The following is a 17262-nucleotide window of genomic DNA, read 5'->3' on the forward strand; positions in this document are numbered from 1 at the left end:
AGTTGCTACAATTAGCAAATTTTCTCAAAGATTTTACAATATGTATTGTGTGCTATATAAAGTCATTACATAATGCGGGTTAAATATGTTTAGTTGATTAAGTATATATAAATTGTGGTCGGGCTTTTTTATGTTATTATTTGATAATAAAATAAATGAAAAGAAAGCGGGAGATCAGTGGGAAGTGAATTTTTAGATGCGTCATCTCAAACCTTGAAGCGCGCCACTGTTAATTCGAGAATTTTCCACTAAAAGAGTCCGGGAAGTACCAACTTGAAATGATGTTACCTCAAAATAGTAATAAAAACTGTTTACTTAGTTTGTATCGTTTTAGAATCATTTACAGCTAATCGATTGGAATAAATAAATAATTTTAGTGTAGTTTTAATTTTCCTCTAGGACGAGTAATGCTACTGGAAGGTAGATGGCACTACAAGATACGTTTCCTAGACTTTTCGTTTTGATTTAAAACAAAGTAAAAGTTGATTTTTGTGGGTGTAAAGTGTGTAATTATGTTAAAGGAAGCATTATGTGTGATTTAGAGGGGTGAAATTGTGAAAAATAGTGGAAATTCGTGTGAAATTTTCATGTTAAAATTCCCACAATTGCTAGTGCGCAGACTCAGTAGGGATGTTTGTGGTGAAAACAATGTCGGGCATTACCAACACTGACTGCTACGATCGATATCAGAGTATGTGACGTAAATTTATCTGTCATTGTGCAAGGCGATTATTTACCGATGTAAAAATGTTGTACTAAGTGTTGTGGACGTGGCAAGTGAGGCAAGAAATAAATAATTGTGAAAAATGCGGTAACAGACATGTTTTTCTGTTAAATGTGTAACATACACGCAGGTGCGTACGCAGCCGTACTAATAATTTTAACTGGGCCTGCTCCATTGCTTGAGGACGCGCGATTCACTCAAACAAAATTCCCTCGAATATCAAAGAAAAAATAAGCGCACTTGGCCAGGGTAAGGGGGATTCGCGGCCGCGACCGCCTCCTTGCCTTAACAAACCTCGGAAGCCATTTTAGTTAAATGTCTTTCTTCGCGGCAGGTCTGGCGCCAAACCTCTGCCCTTTTGCGCAAATACTGTTTATGTTCATGTGCATGTGTTAAAAATACGATGCACAAATGCAATGCATCCACAGAAGACACGATTTTCAACAATTCCCAAACTCAAAACCCTCAATCGAAATACTTTATCTATAGGGAATGTTGGGGGCAAGGGGGAACATCAATTATTGATTTTGTACTCTAGCTTTTATACATATATCCCATATTCCAATATTATATTCACGCTAATAGCTATTTTAAAACTATTGTTAACTCAACTACACTCTATTACCTAATATCTTATCCGAGATGATTAAAACTACAAAAAAACCGTACGAGGTAGGTTATTTTAGACATAACCTCAACCAATACAGTTTTATTCAAAAAATCGCCCCCATTTACATTTTTTGTTTCAGGAGGTCCGTCTTCCGCACTACGGGTAAATGGTTTTGATAATGAATACGTCTAATGGCAATCAGGCCAATAGTGAAGAAATCGCAATGGTTGTTGGTTCCCCAATGTCAATCCAGTCCGACGATGACGATGACAATTGTCAGTCATCGGCGGGCTCCGCCTGTGAGGAAGGCTCCGATTTTATGACAGCGGCTATGGACGATGAAGTCACAGCCCAGTTAGCTGCTGCTGGTGCGCCCCCAAAACCCCCCAACCACAACCTAAATATCATTTTCCAGGTCCTGTTGGAGTCGCCGCTGCTGCTGCTATAGTCTCGGCAAAGAAACGCAAAAGGCCACACTCATTTGAAACAAACCCTTCGATAAGAAAACGACAACAAAATCGTCTTCTCAGAAAGTTGAGAGTACGTCTCATCTTGAAATTTTCCTTTTTTTATTTTGAATTTCCAGCAAACCATCGACGAATTTGCAACACGTGTTGGCCAACAAGCTATAGTATTAGTTGCCACACCGGGCAAACCAAATGTTAGTTATAAAGTGTTTGGGGCGAAACCTCTAGAAGATGTTATCAAAAATCTCCGAGGCATGATAATGGAGGAGTTGGAGAATGCGTTGGCCCATCAAGCGCCTCCGCCTGTACAAGACGATCCGTCTCTTTTTGAGTTGCCCCCATTAATCATCGACGGAATACCCACCCCTGTTGAAAAAATGACACAAGCACAACTGCGTGCGTTTATACCGTTGATGCTAAAGTACTCGACTGGGAGAGGTAAACCGGGGTGGGGGCGGGAGTCCACGAGACCCCCATGGTGGCCCAAGGAACTCCCCTGGGCGAATGTCAGAATGGATGCTAGGAGCGAAGATGAAAAACAAAAAGTATACAACGGAATTGGTTTTTTTTTTTGTTAATTTAACACGTTTTAGATATCTTGGACCCACGCTTTGCGACAAATAGTCATTAATTGTTATAAATTTCACGGCAGGGAAGATCTGTTACCGGCGTTTACGGAAGAAGACGAAAAAGCCAATGCCACTGCTACAGCCAACGCGAATGTCAGTACATCGGTTGGTGTTTTAAAAATGCATTCCTCAGGAATTGTACCTACTCATAAGATACAGATCCAAGCTAACGGCTCGCCTCAAATAATTGCCGCCTCGCCTGATGGCTTGTCGGGGTCTTCTGCGCAGGTTTGCCTCGATCCTGCAGGCTATAGTTCAGATGTTGATGTGTGTAGAAATTTATACTATGGGTGTTGTCAAGTTATCTTATTTCTCTTTTAATTTTCTTTTATTAGCACCATTATTATTATCATTTAATGCCTGTTTAGCTTGGTTTTGTTCCTTATCATAATTTTTTTTTACGTTATTATGATAGTCACGTAACTACCCAATGGGAAGTCTTTGCCACTACATGCATCTAAAACATCCGAAATGTTTTGCAGGGTGATGCAAAATGGTCCATGTTCAAACATCAAACATAAGTAGGCAGCTTCTCATTGGTTTAACCAAAAATTTGGTTAAGTGAATTTTCGGTTAAGCGGATAAGTTGTTTTAGATTACAACCCAATACACCCCGACGGTACTTCACACAATTACAAACCCCGACGGAACTGTCAGTATTGTCCAAGTGGATCCTAATAATCCCATTATTACTTTACCAGATGGTACAACAGCTCACGTGCAAGGAATGGCCACTGTAAATAACCGGTTTTTCGTACGAAATGATCATTTCCGCATCTTGAAATATCGAGATTCGGTAGTGATCGTTTTGTTCAGCGAAATAATCGATTAATTTTAGATTCAGACGGGTCAGGGTGATGGTACGCCTGTTCACACAATTCAAGCAATATCTGAAAGTGGTTCGCAAGGTGAAGTTGTTGATTTGAATTCAGTTACTGAAGCAACATTAAATTCCGAAGGTCAGATTATCCTAACCGGGGAGGATGGACACGGTGAGTGGTTTGTTTACGATCTGTTTCCGTCTTTTCTGTTTTGTTTCTTGTTTTTCTTTTTATTTTGCATATGACATAACTCTGTTCAGGTTACCCCATTTCAGTAAGTGGCGTGATTACCGTACCAGTAACCGCGTCAATGTACCATACCATGGTAGCAAATATTCAGCATCTGCATACAAATAGCGACGGTACAGTTTGTGTCACTCCAGTCGTTCCAGTACCAAAGGTGAGTGTGCATTGACTGTTGCTGTTTTTGGTTCAAGTTATCAATGTTGAGTGGTGGTAAAACTTTTAGTCTGTTGATAAGGTCGAGCCCAATAATGGAGACAACATGGAAACATTGGCGGTTACACCTAGCGGTTTAACCACTCATTCTATGATGATTCAAAGTTCAGGTACGGAGGGTCCACAAGTTTTACAAGTTCTCTCATTAAAAGATGCGACTGTTTTAACAAAAGCGATGCAAGGAATTGCCGATGTTAAAACAGAAGAAACTATATTAAGTGACCAATAAACGGCTCACTAATTCTTAAATAAATTATTATTGTGTAACCACCATTATTTTTATCAGAAGTATTTTTTAATTTTACTTTTTTCTTTTATAGTTATCTGTATTATTTATATTAAGTAAAGAAGATTAGGCTTTATATTTTTGTTTCAATTGTTTTGACTGTTAAATCATGTGGTGGTGAATAAATTTTAACGATCCAAGCACAGATTGTTTGTTTCTAGATAAGTGGTTAACTTAAAATTGTGAAATCTGTACACAACTTTTATACAATTTACAATGAGAGTACTTAGGTTTTTGACATTCGCCAGGCCTCCCAAACAACGATAACTAACCACTCAGTACTTAACCGTATTAATTTTTTGGCGTCCACACTTTATATTAGAAAATCATTATGTAAAAGCAAATTATGAAGTGGGCACAAAAAGACAAACCTTCCTGTATGTGATACTGTAACGCAAAAATATTTATTTTACTTGTTTTTTATTTAGAGTTTATTTCATAATCATGAAAACAATTCTTCATATTTTTTGCCCGAAGTCTTGAAAAGGTCAATTTCCGTTTTTATTGTTCTGAGATATTAATTGCGCCTGACTATAATTTTAAATATGTAAATAATTAATTAATAATGTCTGAATAAATCCAACAGGAGATTGGCCTTTTTTCGTCATTTCGGTTAAATTTATTTTGGGTCTGTTGCAATTTTTCGCCAATAAGGTGATAAAAACGCGTTTTAACAACTAATGATCTCAATTCTGAAATTTTGTGTTTTTGTGGAGATAGTTTTAGCTGAGACATCATGGAATACTTTACGGTAATTTTAGGAGTGGAGAGTAATGTTAATTAATTAATGTTCAGGTTTTGTTATCCCACTTATCTAAAACATAACACTAAAAATACTACGTATTTTGCTAGTCACTTTTGGCATAGTAATGATGTTAGTTTTCTAATGTTGAGAAAAAGGGTATATTGTCGTGTTCGAACATATTAGAAAACGTCGAATTTTCTTATTGGTCAATCTGTGTTAAGTTATATCTTTTTATACATGTGCATACTATGTGTAAGTTTTCTTGTAAATTGTAATAATTTAGAATAATTTAATACATTGTTAATTATTTTTAGTTATTACTGGGTATTTTAATTGTTAGTTCACATGCACTAGAAAGGTTTTATGTGTGTAAACAATGGTGGTTGTTTTTGGTGTGTATTGTATGGTTCCTTTGTTATTTGTGCCATACATTTGCATTGCTTATTTCACCAGTTTTTTACTTTTTTGCTGATTTCCATACCTTGTTAATTTTTGTATTATATAAAGAACCAAATATTAATTAGGCTTGGTTTAGAATTTCGTGCCAAAGGCATATTAAAGTACCTTCATTAAATAATTTAATATTAGGTTACTTTACACAATTATTTACTGGAGTTCTATACTAGTAATGTAATAGGTGAAGTCTAGATTAAATAACCGTTCATTTCTCATATTGTAAAATTATGAACACTGTACATTGTATATTTTACAAATCTCACTGTAACTAATAACTTTTTGACAAAATAAATGTAATAGTTTGTTTCAATGTGGTGTGACATGTTAACTTTTAAATGTTATTTTTATGGTATGCATGTATATTAGAATTTAGATCTATATGGCCAATTACCTGTAGTGGTAACGAATTGTAGCACCATATAAACATCACATACACTAAAGATATCTTCCTGTTATCACTCCCATTTACACGATTTTGAAGATATCTTTCTTTTGTTTTTGTTTATATTTAATGTGCTGGCACAAGAGGCAATGTTTGTCCATAAAATTTTCTAAAAAATTGTACATTACACCTTACCAACTGGCCTTATGTTACTTATAAAAATGCCTTTGGTTTTACGCACTCTAACGAAATTTTAATGATCTTGGCCTGATCATTAATTTCAGTTGTAAATTTTATTAGAATTCTGTAATAACCAAATAAAGCTATGGATTATGTACTTGATCGCATTTTCAATTTTCCAACACAAACACAATTTAACTTATAGACTGTTTTATTAATTAATTAATAACACGATACATTGACTAACTATACAAGCATTTAGTGGATGTCATAGACTGACTGCAGGGCCAATTCTGGCTTGTCGTAACCCAACTCCTCAGGTGTATCAATTCCTAGTTCAGAGAGAGTGGGCCTGATTTCCTGGATAATGTATGGATAAATCTCGTTGACTTTCCCTCCACATTTATCTTTCACAGCTTCAATAATCCTCACAGCAAGGGCATAATCATTGACCCTACGGCAAGCCTTCAAAGCCGCAATCAGTATTTTCGGCTCGGGAACCAAATCATGCCCACAAAGATCATTAACCCCTTGTCTGATTTCCCACCCGTCGATGTCCTTCCTATTGAAGAAATTCTCGTACCTACAATTCAAAATTCGCATTTTACACACGTTATACAAACAAATTACGTAATTTACCTCGAATCGAACTGTTCGTCTGTTTCTGTGCTATGAGACGACATGAATCTTGTCACTGGGGCCACAGACGGCTTTGAGACTTGCACAGCCCCTCTCATGAGGGAGCTCAAACGGAGGGCTGTTGTACGGAACATGTTTTTGGCAAAATTACAACAAAACCTCACGATGGCGAACAACACTCGCTGTGATAAATGCGAATAAAGTGAACTACGGGTTGCTTAAATGCGCAAACGCTTTGCGTAGGTAAAAAGACCCACACGTTTGAACTAATTTCAAACTTTATCATCTTATCATTCGGCTCGTAAGAAATTTAAGAGGGTGTTATGCCTTGAAAATGCAACTTATATTACTTACTCACCTATTTTTATAAACTGAAGATTAAAACGATCCTCTGTTTAAAATAGATTATCGATATATTTTTTTCCGAAATTTTGGAGGATTTGCAGCGCTTTTTCACGAGCTGCCCCTCATTCGCAATTAAAAATTAAACAATGCGAATAAAGTGAACTACGCATTGTGTAGATGAAAGGACCGAATTGAATTAATTTTTCAATCGCAGTTGCCCACGCAAGTGATGGAGACGCTATTTTTACATTTGACATTCAGGGATTAAGTCATGCATATGAAAATATTGATTTTGCAAGAAGCAAGTGCATCATTCATTTTTAAATTTAAAATAATCGGTATAAATAAATAATGACGTAACGGAGAAGGAATTTCTTTAATTCGAACTCAATTTGGGTCTTGGTGTTTCGCTAGATGTCGCTGTTAAACACCACGCCTACCAACACGAAAGGTTTTCGTCTAAAATGAAATAAAAATGAATCATTTTCGTTGAAGTATAATGGACAGTCAAATCCTGCAAATAGATATTTTTGCCATATGATTAGGTGATTGAAAATCTGTTGAAACTAGTAGTTTTGAATCAGTGATAGTGATTAAGTGATTTGGTTAGTGAGTGTGACGACCGCCTAGACCGCACCTATCTCTGTTGTGTGTTTGTAGTGTAGTGATAAATCGTTATCATGGACAAATAACATAGATTTTGAAATAATCTGGTAAGTTTTTCTGTGTTTGTAATTATCTTGTAATTATCGAGATAACGGAGATAACGACCTGTGCAAAAAAACAAAACAAAACAAAACATCGAGTGGCACCTTCGATACATCGAGGCTTTAATTTATGTCAAAAGTAAGGAAACATTCAACGATTTGGAATGCATTGTTTTCCTCCCGAATATTAACAATAATAATGAATCACTTTCGATTGATTTCGAGGGTAACATCCCACGAAAACGTTGTGTAATATCTAATTTTAGTTAACCTAATCTGAAAATAATTTCTTTCGCAACAGTCAAGTAGCCGGTGGTTTTTTGACATTTCCATAAAATTGTCAAATGAAGTCATCTTTATTTCTGTGTCAAATCGGATGCTTCGAAGTCTGTTTATCGTGTGTCCAATTCGCCTAAATTTAATCAATGGATATAAATAGCTCAAATACTCGAGTAATTGCATTCCTAATTTATATTCATGTCATACTTATGATTTGAAGTCGCGGACGACGCGTTAAATTCATCCCACATGTAATTATTGTCAAATTTCTTTGTCATTTGACACAAGACTCTGTTTACACAGTGTGCACCCTCCGTGCTCAAGGGGTTTCTGAAACCTTATATTTAGAAGAATTATTTGCTTTGCTCTCGAAATGACTCACTCAGCTTTGATATTCCACTCGCATCCCTACAATAATGAAAATTACTAATTTAAAGGACTCGGAAGATCGACACTATTTCCACTTATTAATCAATTAAATTATGACGTAATTAAACCATTTGTTAAAGAAAAAGTGTGATAATTAGGGTAATTAGGACAAGGCGCCGTTATTAGTGACATCATTTTTTTTATTTTATTACGATAGTAAAAGTCCTGCAAGTATCATCACATTTTTCGGTTTACTTGACATAAAAACCTTAAGAAATGTGTTTATGAGCAGTTATGTCCAACCATATGTAAATTTCGCATAAAAAGAACATAAAAAATGATTGACGTTTGTTATCATTGTCGATTTAATAAAACAAAAAGAAAGTGCAGTCGGTTTGTCATAAAACCACAAAGATTAAAGCTTGCATCACTGCACTTATTTTATCGTAGTTTATAGAACACTGTAATAAAAATATTGTAGTAATGAGTTGTAAAGTCTTATCAATGCGACCCCATGTTTCTAATTAATTAAACCCAGTCTTTAAATTTGTTTTGTTCTAAAAATACATTTTCCCGTTTTGCAATTTCCAATAAGCTGTAATTTCGGTGGGAAACGCAGAAAAAGCAAGGATAATGACCTCTAGCCGTAAATAAGTCATAAATCGATATATTTGAATGTTAATTACCACTTTATTTTTGATTTAATAATTTGAAAATCACAGACGGTTTTTTAAGGGTTTTTTACCGTGATCTGATAAAAATGGTTTCATGTCGTTTTTTTTTTCGATCGATTCGGCGGGATATACGGGGGTTGTTTAAATGTTGATTGAAGTCAAACAAATAACAAAACAATTGTTTTATTAATTAGTAATTGACCACTTCATTTGAGAGGGTTATCAAGTAAACAAGGGCACATAAGTGGCTTATCCCTCGTCATTGTGAATGAATTAATGATTGTAAATATATTGTTTTTTAAATAGATGAGTTCAAGATCAAATCGAGAATTTTTTCCCTTTGTCTAATATTTAGAGAGCCAATATTTACTCTAACTGAAAGCAGCTTTTGGTAAGAATAGTCGAATGTTGGAGATATTTTCCACATGGCGGCTTTTGCGGATGTTGAAGCGAGGGTGGATGAATACAAAGAGACGTGCATATTTTTTACCGGAAAAATGGCTCTTATTGAATTTTTAAATAACCGCTATCAGTGCCATAAATATTTGTATAGTGAATGCAACAACGATCTTCCTTTGTTGACTGCATGCATTTATTCTATAGACTTTACATAGTGAGGACGTTTCTGTAACGTCCAATTTACACTTCGGCTACTATAAAGTTCAATAACTTCACGCAACATTTTGAATATGTAATGAAATCAACGGCGAAGTGTCAGTGATTTAATTCAGTGTCACGTCATCGGAAATTATTCATATTTTCAAGTGATAACTCAGAATTTTTCTACCAAAATCTAACATTCCATTTATTTACAGGTGTACCCAACATACACTACAAAGATGGCAGATCGATTCATTTTAAGTTTGTTAGTGACCGCATTTAGTTTATCATGCACGCTAGGAAAGGAAGGTAATTGGGCCACAGGGCGTCTACTAGTTTCAAATTTCACCAAAAAAACCCTTTTCAGCTTCATCTCCCCCCTACATCGTGAAACAACCCCCGACCGACGAAGTCCTCTTCCAAGTAGAAAGCGGTGGCGAAACCGATAAACCCTTTTATATCGAATGCGAAGCGATAGGTGAACCTGCACCGAAATATCGTTGGATCAAAAACGGTAAACCCTTCAAATGGCAAACCTACGACGACCGTATATCGCAACAGCAAGGCCGTGGTACATTATCAATATCCAAACCGACCTATGACGACCTCGGTCAATACCAATGTTTCGCCGAAAATGAGCACGGAGTTGCCACCTCAAACTCCGTATTTATGCGAAAAGCCGAATTGAATTCGTTCAAAACAACTCAACCGATTTCACTATCAGGGGATGAGGGTGAACCCTTCAAACTGACATGTGAACCACCCGATGGTTGGCCGAAACCGATAGTACATTGGATTTATCTCTACACGAATGGAGGATTCAAAACGATTAATAGTTCACGAATGACGATCGATCCTGAAGGGAATTTGTGGTTTTCAAATTTGACAAGGGATGATGTTACTGATAATTTCAAATATGCTTGTGCGGCCACCTCGCCTTTTAAACACGAATACAAGTATGGAAATAGTGTGTTGCTCAATGTTGTCTCAACTGGAGTCTCCGCAGCTTCAAATAAACGAGAACCTGTCCTACAGTATGTCTCAAGAAAGAACACTGTAGCATATTTAGGGAAACAACAAAAACTGTATTGCATTTTTGGCGGAACGTAAGTATTTAGTGTGACATTGATTGAGTCAAAAATTTTCCGGTTTTTTTTAGTCCGTTACCGCAAACGGTGTGGCATAAAGACGGTAAACCGATCCAGTCTTCGGATCGCATAACTCAGGATAACTACGGTAAATCGCTAGTTATCCGAGTCGTGAATTTCGAAGATGAGGGCAAATACACCTGTGAAGTGAGTAATGGAGTCGGTGAAGCGAAATCGTATTCGATCGATTTGAAAGTTTTCGGTATTAAACCCGAACTAAAAATAGTTAAATGAGTTAACTGTGTGATTTTTTAGCGGTTCCCTACTTTATCGTGGAACCGGAGCGTCAAAACGCTGCCGAGGGGGAGACAGTTGAGTTCCGATGCGAGGCCGGCGGTGTACCAAAACCCGATATCAAGTGGATACATAATGGAAAACCAATAAGCGAAGCACCACCCAATCCGAGACGACGAGTCGAAAACAATCGAATCGTTATCGAAAGACTTGTCGAAAGCGATACCGGAAATTACGGATGTAACGCTACGAATTCTTTGGGTTATGTTTACAAGGACGTCTACGTCAATGTTCTCTGTAAGGCGATGACAAATAAAAGACAAATTATTAATCACGATTTGTAGCTCTAGCACCGGAAATTCTCGAAGCACCGACTGATACACAAGCAGTTGACGGGCAAAATGTCACAATGATTTGTAAAGTTTTAGGAGCCCCAAAACCCTCAATTAAGTGGAGTTTAAACGACCGGGAATTGACAGGTGGACGCTATATTGTCCAACCAAACGGCGATTTAATCATCAAAAATGTACAGTTTGACGATAGGGGCAATTATACTTGTTTCGCTGAAAACAAATTCGGGAATGCGAGTGCCAAAGCAGCACTACTTGTCAAATGTGAGTGAGGAAATTAAATTTTCGGTGATTATTTCTCTAATTCTAGCCCACACATATATTACTGACGGTCCTGAGGACTATGAAGTGGCAGCTCACACTTCGGCCACATTCAGATGTAACGCAGTTAGTGACGATTCTCTCGACTTGGAAATAATTTGGTTGAAAAACGACCAACCTATCGACCTAGAAGAGGAACCAAGATTTGTGCGCTCGAGTGACTACTCTTTGACTATTACTCAAACGATTGAGTTAGATTCAGGGACTTATACTTGTGTTGCTAGAACTGCATTAGATGAAGCGTCAGCTAAAGCACAACTTATCGTTCAAGGTAAGTGTTTAATGTAGAGATTTTCGTATAATTGATTGGATTAGATGTTCCAAATCCGCCCGCGATGGAGGGAGTCGAATGTCACGCGAGAGACGCCACAATTCGGTGGAAATCAATGGGCGATAATCGGGCCCCAATTTCGCACTACATCATCGAATTTAACACCACGTTCACCCCTGAAACGTGGACGGCGGCTTATAATAACGTACCAGCGACTGATATGAGCTATAATGTTCCTATGAGCCCCTGGACTAACTACACTTTCCGAGTAATTGCCGTTAACAAAATCGGAAAATCGTTACCTTCAACTCACTCAGATGTTTGCACAACCGAACCAGATGTGCCCTATAAGAACCCTGATGACGTCAAAGGCGAAGGTGACAGACCTGATAATCTCATCATATCATGGACGGTAAGTTTAGAGCACGATCGTAAAATAGACAGGTCTGGAAACTCCATTCATAAATGTTTGAAATTGAATTATTTTTTCTGAATCGCGGGTGGTTTTATTAATTCACTGTTTGACCGCATTTTGGCAGTTAACAACAATTTTAAAAAGCGAATTTTTCTCTATTCTCAACGTTTCTAAATATTTTTGCCGCTTGTGCGCAGTTTCTCGGTGTTTTAGGATGGTTTTCTTTGATTTATACTTCATGTTTTCTTGGTTAATATCTTGTTTTCTTTTGTTCTGTTTAACTTTATTTTTTATCTATATTAAATATTAAAAAATATTTTTTGGTTTTGAGTTTTGGCAATCAAAAAGGTAAATATATTTGGTTTTTATATCTTGTTTACAGAAAAACTTGGCATTGCCCGACAAAATGAAGTAGTAAACAATTGTTTTTTTTTTTTGGGGTGAAAGAAAAATTGGACAAAAAAGGGCAAGGGATGAAACTCTAAATACTGTACTGCAAAGAAAAGACAAAAACTGTCAATTACATTTTGAGACAAAACATACAAAATTAGAGAGAAAACATTAAAACATTTAACATTTAATGGACTAGTGTTGTGAGTTTTGACATATTTGTATCCGTCTAAGAAGTAATATTTTGTCTTTAAAGTCCTATAGATAAATGAGTCCACAAATGTATCAAGTTTTTAAAAAAATATTTATTTCTTTACTCTGTTTACAAAGTGACCGCTCACCACAAAAATAGTTCCTGAAATTGTCTTTATTGTGACTGTGTTTTCTTTATTATTCAAAAATCTTGCTGTACACGAAGTGGGTACTGACTAAGTAAAAAACACCATTTTTATAAATCTTGGAAGATTGTCTTTACAAAATCCTTCTATTGTAAATTTTGCAACAACCTTGATCGCTACATTATTAGTTAGAATTAGATAACTAAAAAATAACTTATATTTATAAGTTACTTCAATAAAACTTCTTTTTTAAAGGTCTTAATAATCATCATAGGTAGCATCTTGTGTAAAGATCAATAACAGCAATGTTTTCGACTCTTTTTTTCTACTAGACGGTAAGGTGGCAATTAATAAATACTATGGATTGACTCGATAGAATGTACATTATTCTAAAAGATGAAGATTTGTTTAAAAGTTAAAAGATGTTTCCTACCAAAAACCTCCTCGAGGACTAAATAAAGGAAACGACACTTACCTGCCACTTTATTAAACATATTGTACTTTATATGTGGCGCTTATTAAGTTGTTTTTTGCACTGTTTTTAACAATTTTAACAAGCCCACAGTAACCTAACAAATTATGACAAGCGCTAATATAATATTTCACATTATTATTTACGCACGGCGACGTCATTTTTGGTTCATAAATACGCAGTAATTAACGTAGTATCTGTTGCTCTCAAAACCTACTGAGATCCAGATTTTTTAATTTAATTTTAAAACACGAGTTTCCAGACCTGTCTATTTTACGATCGTGGTTTAGAGTCACTATGAGTGACATATTGTATTTTTCTTCTTAGCCTATGCCAAAAATTGAACATAATGCCGATAAATTCCAATATCGTGTGTATTGGAGACGTGATATACCGGGGGCTCCGTACGAAAGTCGTGATATTACCGATTGGAGAGTTAAACAATACATTGTCGATAATCAACCCACGTTTCAACAATATCGAATTAAAGTTGTCGCTATGAACGAGAAGGGTGAGGCTAATGTCGCACCCAAGGAGGTCATAGGCTACTCAGGTTGGTATAATACACAAAAAATACTATAAAAATTATCATTTTCATTTTTTTAGGCGAGAATATCCCCATTGAGGCCCCCACGAACTTCACTTTGCTCCAAATCCAAGGCCCTAAAACCGCCCTTCTTAGTTGGAACCCCGTTGATAAGAAGAGTGTCCAAGGCCATTTGAAAGGGTACAAAATCAAGACGTGGAGTGACATATCATCTCCTATGCACAATGAAATCCAAGTTCAAGGTTCGGTTGCTAAAGCCCTTGTCGATAACTTAGATCCCTACACAATGAATTACGCTCAAGTGTTTGTTTACAACGGGAAATATAATGGTCCCCCGAGTGAAACGCTTAGTTTTAAAACACCAGAAGGTGTCCCTGAAGCTATGTCATACCTTGAGGCTTACCCCTTAGGGGCTTTTCGGCCGAATGATGCCACTAAAACCGCCTCATCTGCGTTTCTTTTAACTTGGAAAAAACCGGAAAAACCGAACGGGATGTTAACCGGTTATGATATATACTACCGGCGATTGGACGACAGTACTACCAATAGTAAAATTGCAAGAAATCCCCAAATTAGAGGTGGGGATGTCTTGAGTGCGAAATTGAGTGGACTTGAACCGGATACGAATTATGTGATTTACATAGCGGCAAGGACGAGTGCAGGGCCGTCGAAGGAGTTTTATATTGAGAGAAGGACAAGTCCAGCTGGGGCGAGTTCACCACCCGGAGTCCCGGATTTCGACTGGGAGACAGTAAAAGCCGACGAGGATGGGAAAGTCACCGTTAGGATTCAATGGAGGCCGGATAAAACCGGAAATCCAGGTTCACACTTCATTGTCAAGTACAAGAGAGAGGCGGAACCAAATTATGCAGAAGTTGAAGTTATAAATGATGATTTTGTTGAGATTCCCGGGATTGCCCCAAGGGAAAGTTATGACTTTAAGGTGACTTCAGTCGATGGTGATTATTATATTGATAGTAAAGTGAAAACTATCAATATTTATTCCGACGGGCCGTTAATTAAGGCCAATGAGAATATGGCATCGGCAGGGTGGTTTATCGGGATGATGCTTGCGATTGCCATTCTTTTGTTAATTTTGATCGTCGTTTGTATTATTAAGCGGAATCGGGGTGGGAAATACGCTGTTCATGAGAGGGAACAAGCCAATGGGCGACACGACTACCCCGACGAGGGCGGTTTTCATGAGTATTCCCAACCGTAAGTCACTCGACTTAGTCAAGGGGCGACTTAATCAAAATCGTGTTGTAGGTTAGACAATAAGTCACATGGGAGAGCCTCAATGAGTAGCGAACCTAAAGTGGGTCCAGAGAGTGATACTGATTCAATGGCTGAATATGGTGATGGAGACACAGGTAAGTTTTTGTCCCCGTCTTGTGTTGTTTTTTTTTTGTTAAGTTTTTTTACGTTACATAGAGGGTATGAATGAGGACGGGTCATTTATTGGGCAATATGGCCGCAAACGTGGTCAGGGAGAAACAACATCGCAAGGGTTTGCAACTCTTGTATAGTAAGGTTTATTTTTTTTTTTTTTTATTTTTTTTTGTGGGTTTGGCTTGATTGGTCTTCTTTCGAATTAATTTTCCTTTGGCTGGTACTAAACCATCTTGTTTTGCTTTGATTTGTGAATGCAAGTGGCTAAAAATTTCCAATTTCAGGGCGTTTTACTGAAGATGGATCTTTCATAGGTCAATATGTTCCAAGCAACATGAAACAGCTTGGCCCACCCTCTATTACGGCAGGGGTTAACAATAATGCATTGGCCACGTATGTTTAAACGTGACCACTTACACTAAACTAATTCTTTAAACCTATATTTTTTGCTAGAGCAGTGTTGTGACATTTTTCTTTTTTAGAATTTATTTTGTGTACTTGAATGGAGGAGAATCTCGAAAAAAATTAATTGACTCACTTATTTGTGAAAGATATTAATTTATTGTTTGACAATGTGTTCTGATATTTATTTCGGGTAAAAATTGAATTCGTCCATTTTTAGGTTACGCATAATTTAAAAAATAAAAATCAAAATGAATTTAATGTATAGTAATATATTTTTGTTTTGCGTTACAATTTGGAAACGAATAAGTACTGAATGTTTTTAAATTGTAACGTGCTGATCTGTTAAGTACTGGAATAATTTGTGTATCTTTATGTATTATATAGTTAATTATAGGATCGTATATTTATGATGTTTTTCATATTATTGCCCAAGGAATTACGTTCTCATATAATATATAATGAACTATAAATTTATGACATGTTTCATGCTTGAGAAATAATTATTTATAAGTTAGGTAATAAACATCAAAATTGCTTTAATCATCATTTTCTCGAATTAGTTTTTATTCTTGACACTGCCTAATTTAAGAAATATCAAGTGTGGCATTAATTTGGACTGTATTAGGCGTACAATAAGTAGTATCCAGACTAAGTTACTTTTTATGAATACAGATCTAATAATAGGCATCACAAAATTCATACAAAGTGACTTGACCAAAACTTATTGTACATAAACCCGTTTAAAACCTGCTTATATAAAAAATAATTCAAATTAATCTAAGTAAAGTAAGTTAAGCTGAAATATTTTTTTTACGATTTTCGTAGTTTGTAGTATTTTGAAAATTTACATTGCAATAATTTACCAATTATGTAGATTATTGCCTTGTTATTTTTTGTATTAAGTTAAGATTAAGGCTTCGGCCGAGATATCATTAAATTATAAAATATTTTTTGTTTTTCTTTTTTTGTGATCGAAAATGAGACGTATAATTTCTCGAAAATGGGAAATTTGACACTACACAATAATACTGTGTCAATTTGGCTTTCTGTAAAACAGGACATGGGTGCTAGTATCGTGGTTATTCATTTGTTGCATGATTGTTGCTTGTTATGTTTCAAATAACAGCTTCATTTCTTCACTTGTGAGGTAAAAGAATATGGCAAAATCACCAACTTACGAAATGGTTTTCTTTGAGAATTTTGTAGTTTGGCTTTTGTAAGTGTAAAATATAAAATGTTTTGTCGCCGAGCACGAATTTTTTTATATATTGGCAGAATGAATGCACTGTTGGATATTAGGTAAGATTCGATATATTTATTATCAACTATTATAACTGCTTTACTAGTTGTTCTATTATAAGATGATTATAGTATTTTTTTAATACGTCTTGTACAAAAGTATCTCAAAAACATTCAGTTGTGGTTTTGTAATGGCAGCTGTAACTTTACTGTATTATAAATGGAAGTAATGTAAATGTATGCTTTCAATTTTGTAAGCTGTATAAATTTGTAGTGTTCTTCCTTCGGTCTCAATAGCCTCATACAGATAGTCCACTAGTATACTATAAACACTTGATCGTTATTATTTTTATACACTTTTTTAAACC

At 36.0% G+C, this 17262-nt stretch overlaps 3 protein-coding genes across 8 annotated transcripts; 2 read left to right on the forward strand and 1 right to left on the reverse strand.

Annotated features, from left to right (window-relative positions):
- The first annotated feature begins 604 nt into the window (after positions 1 to 604).
- LOC123006868 (DNA-binding protein Ewg) lies at positions 605 to 5916 on the forward strand. 3 transcript variants are annotated; one of them, XM_044401753.1, is made up of 9 exons: positions 605 to 854; positions 1474 to 1702; positions 1750 to 1874; positions 1921 to 2346; positions 2395 to 2697; positions 3026 to 3166; positions 3269 to 3422; positions 3512 to 3651; positions 3721 to 5916. In XM_044401753.1, exons 2-9 carry the CDS (start codon positions 1501 to 1503, stop codon positions 3937 to 3939), a joined length of 1710 nt encoding a protein of 569 aa, XP_044257688.1. In that variant the 5' UTR covers positions 605 to 854; positions 1474 to 1500; the 3' UTR covers positions 3940 to 5916. The 3 variants fall into 3 exon arrangements, with proteins under 3 accessions (XP_044257688.1, XP_044257689.1, XP_044257690.1); XM_044401754.1 differs by having other exon boundaries at positions 606 to 854; positions 2395 to 2535; XM_044401755.1 differs by having other exon boundaries at positions 606 to 854; positions 2395 to 2523; positions 3733 to 5916.
- Positions 5917 to 5952: 36 nt separating this feature from the next.
- Positions 5953 to 6900, reverse strand: LOC123006872 (cytochrome c oxidase subunit 5A, mitochondrial). The gene is made up of 3 exons (XM_044401760.1): positions 6757 to 6900; positions 6399 to 6580; positions 5953 to 6342 (listed from the first exon to the last, which is right to left on the reverse strand). Exons 2-3 carry the CDS (start codon positions 6530 to 6532, stop codon positions 6018 to 6020), a joined length of 459 nt encoding a protein of 152 aa, XP_044257695.1. The 5' UTR covers positions 6533 to 6580; positions 6757 to 6900; the 3' UTR covers positions 5953 to 6017.
- Positions 6901 to 7179: 279 nt separating this feature from the next.
- Positions 7180 to 16604, forward strand: LOC123006864 (neuroglian). 4 transcript variants are annotated; one of them, XM_044401747.1, is made up of 13 exons: positions 7180 to 7456; positions 9588 to 9681; positions 9740 to 10478; positions 10532 to 10722; positions 10776 to 11051; positions 11099 to 11368; positions 11415 to 11696; positions 11741 to 12108; positions 13639 to 13864; positions 13918 to 15076; positions 15128 to 15231; positions 15293 to 15391; positions 15535 to 16604. In XM_044401747.1, exons 2-12 carry the CDS (start codon positions 9612 to 9614, stop codon positions 15385 to 15387), a joined length of 3780 nt encoding a protein of 1259 aa, XP_044257682.1. In that variant the 5' UTR covers positions 7180 to 7456; positions 9588 to 9611; the 3' UTR covers positions 15388 to 15391; positions 15535 to 16604. The 4 variants fall into 4 exon arrangements, with proteins under 4 accessions (XP_044257682.1, XP_044257681.1, XP_044257679.1 ...); XM_044401746.1 differs by having other exon boundaries at positions 15293 to 15386; XM_044401744.1 differs by lacking the exon at positions 15293 to 15391.
- The last annotated feature ends 658 nt before the right edge of the window (positions 16605 to 17262 follow it).

Source organism: Tribolium madens, unplaced genomic scaffold (genome assembly GCF_015345945.1).
Source record: "Tribolium madens isolate multiple individuals breed KSU strain unplaced genomic scaffold, Tmad_KSU_1.1 Scaffold_2;HRSCAF=44;Tcas5.2_LGX, whole genome shotgun sequence".
Classification (NCBI taxonomy): Eukaryota; Metazoa; Arthropoda; class Insecta; order Coleoptera; family Tenebrionidae; genus Tribolium; species Tribolium madens.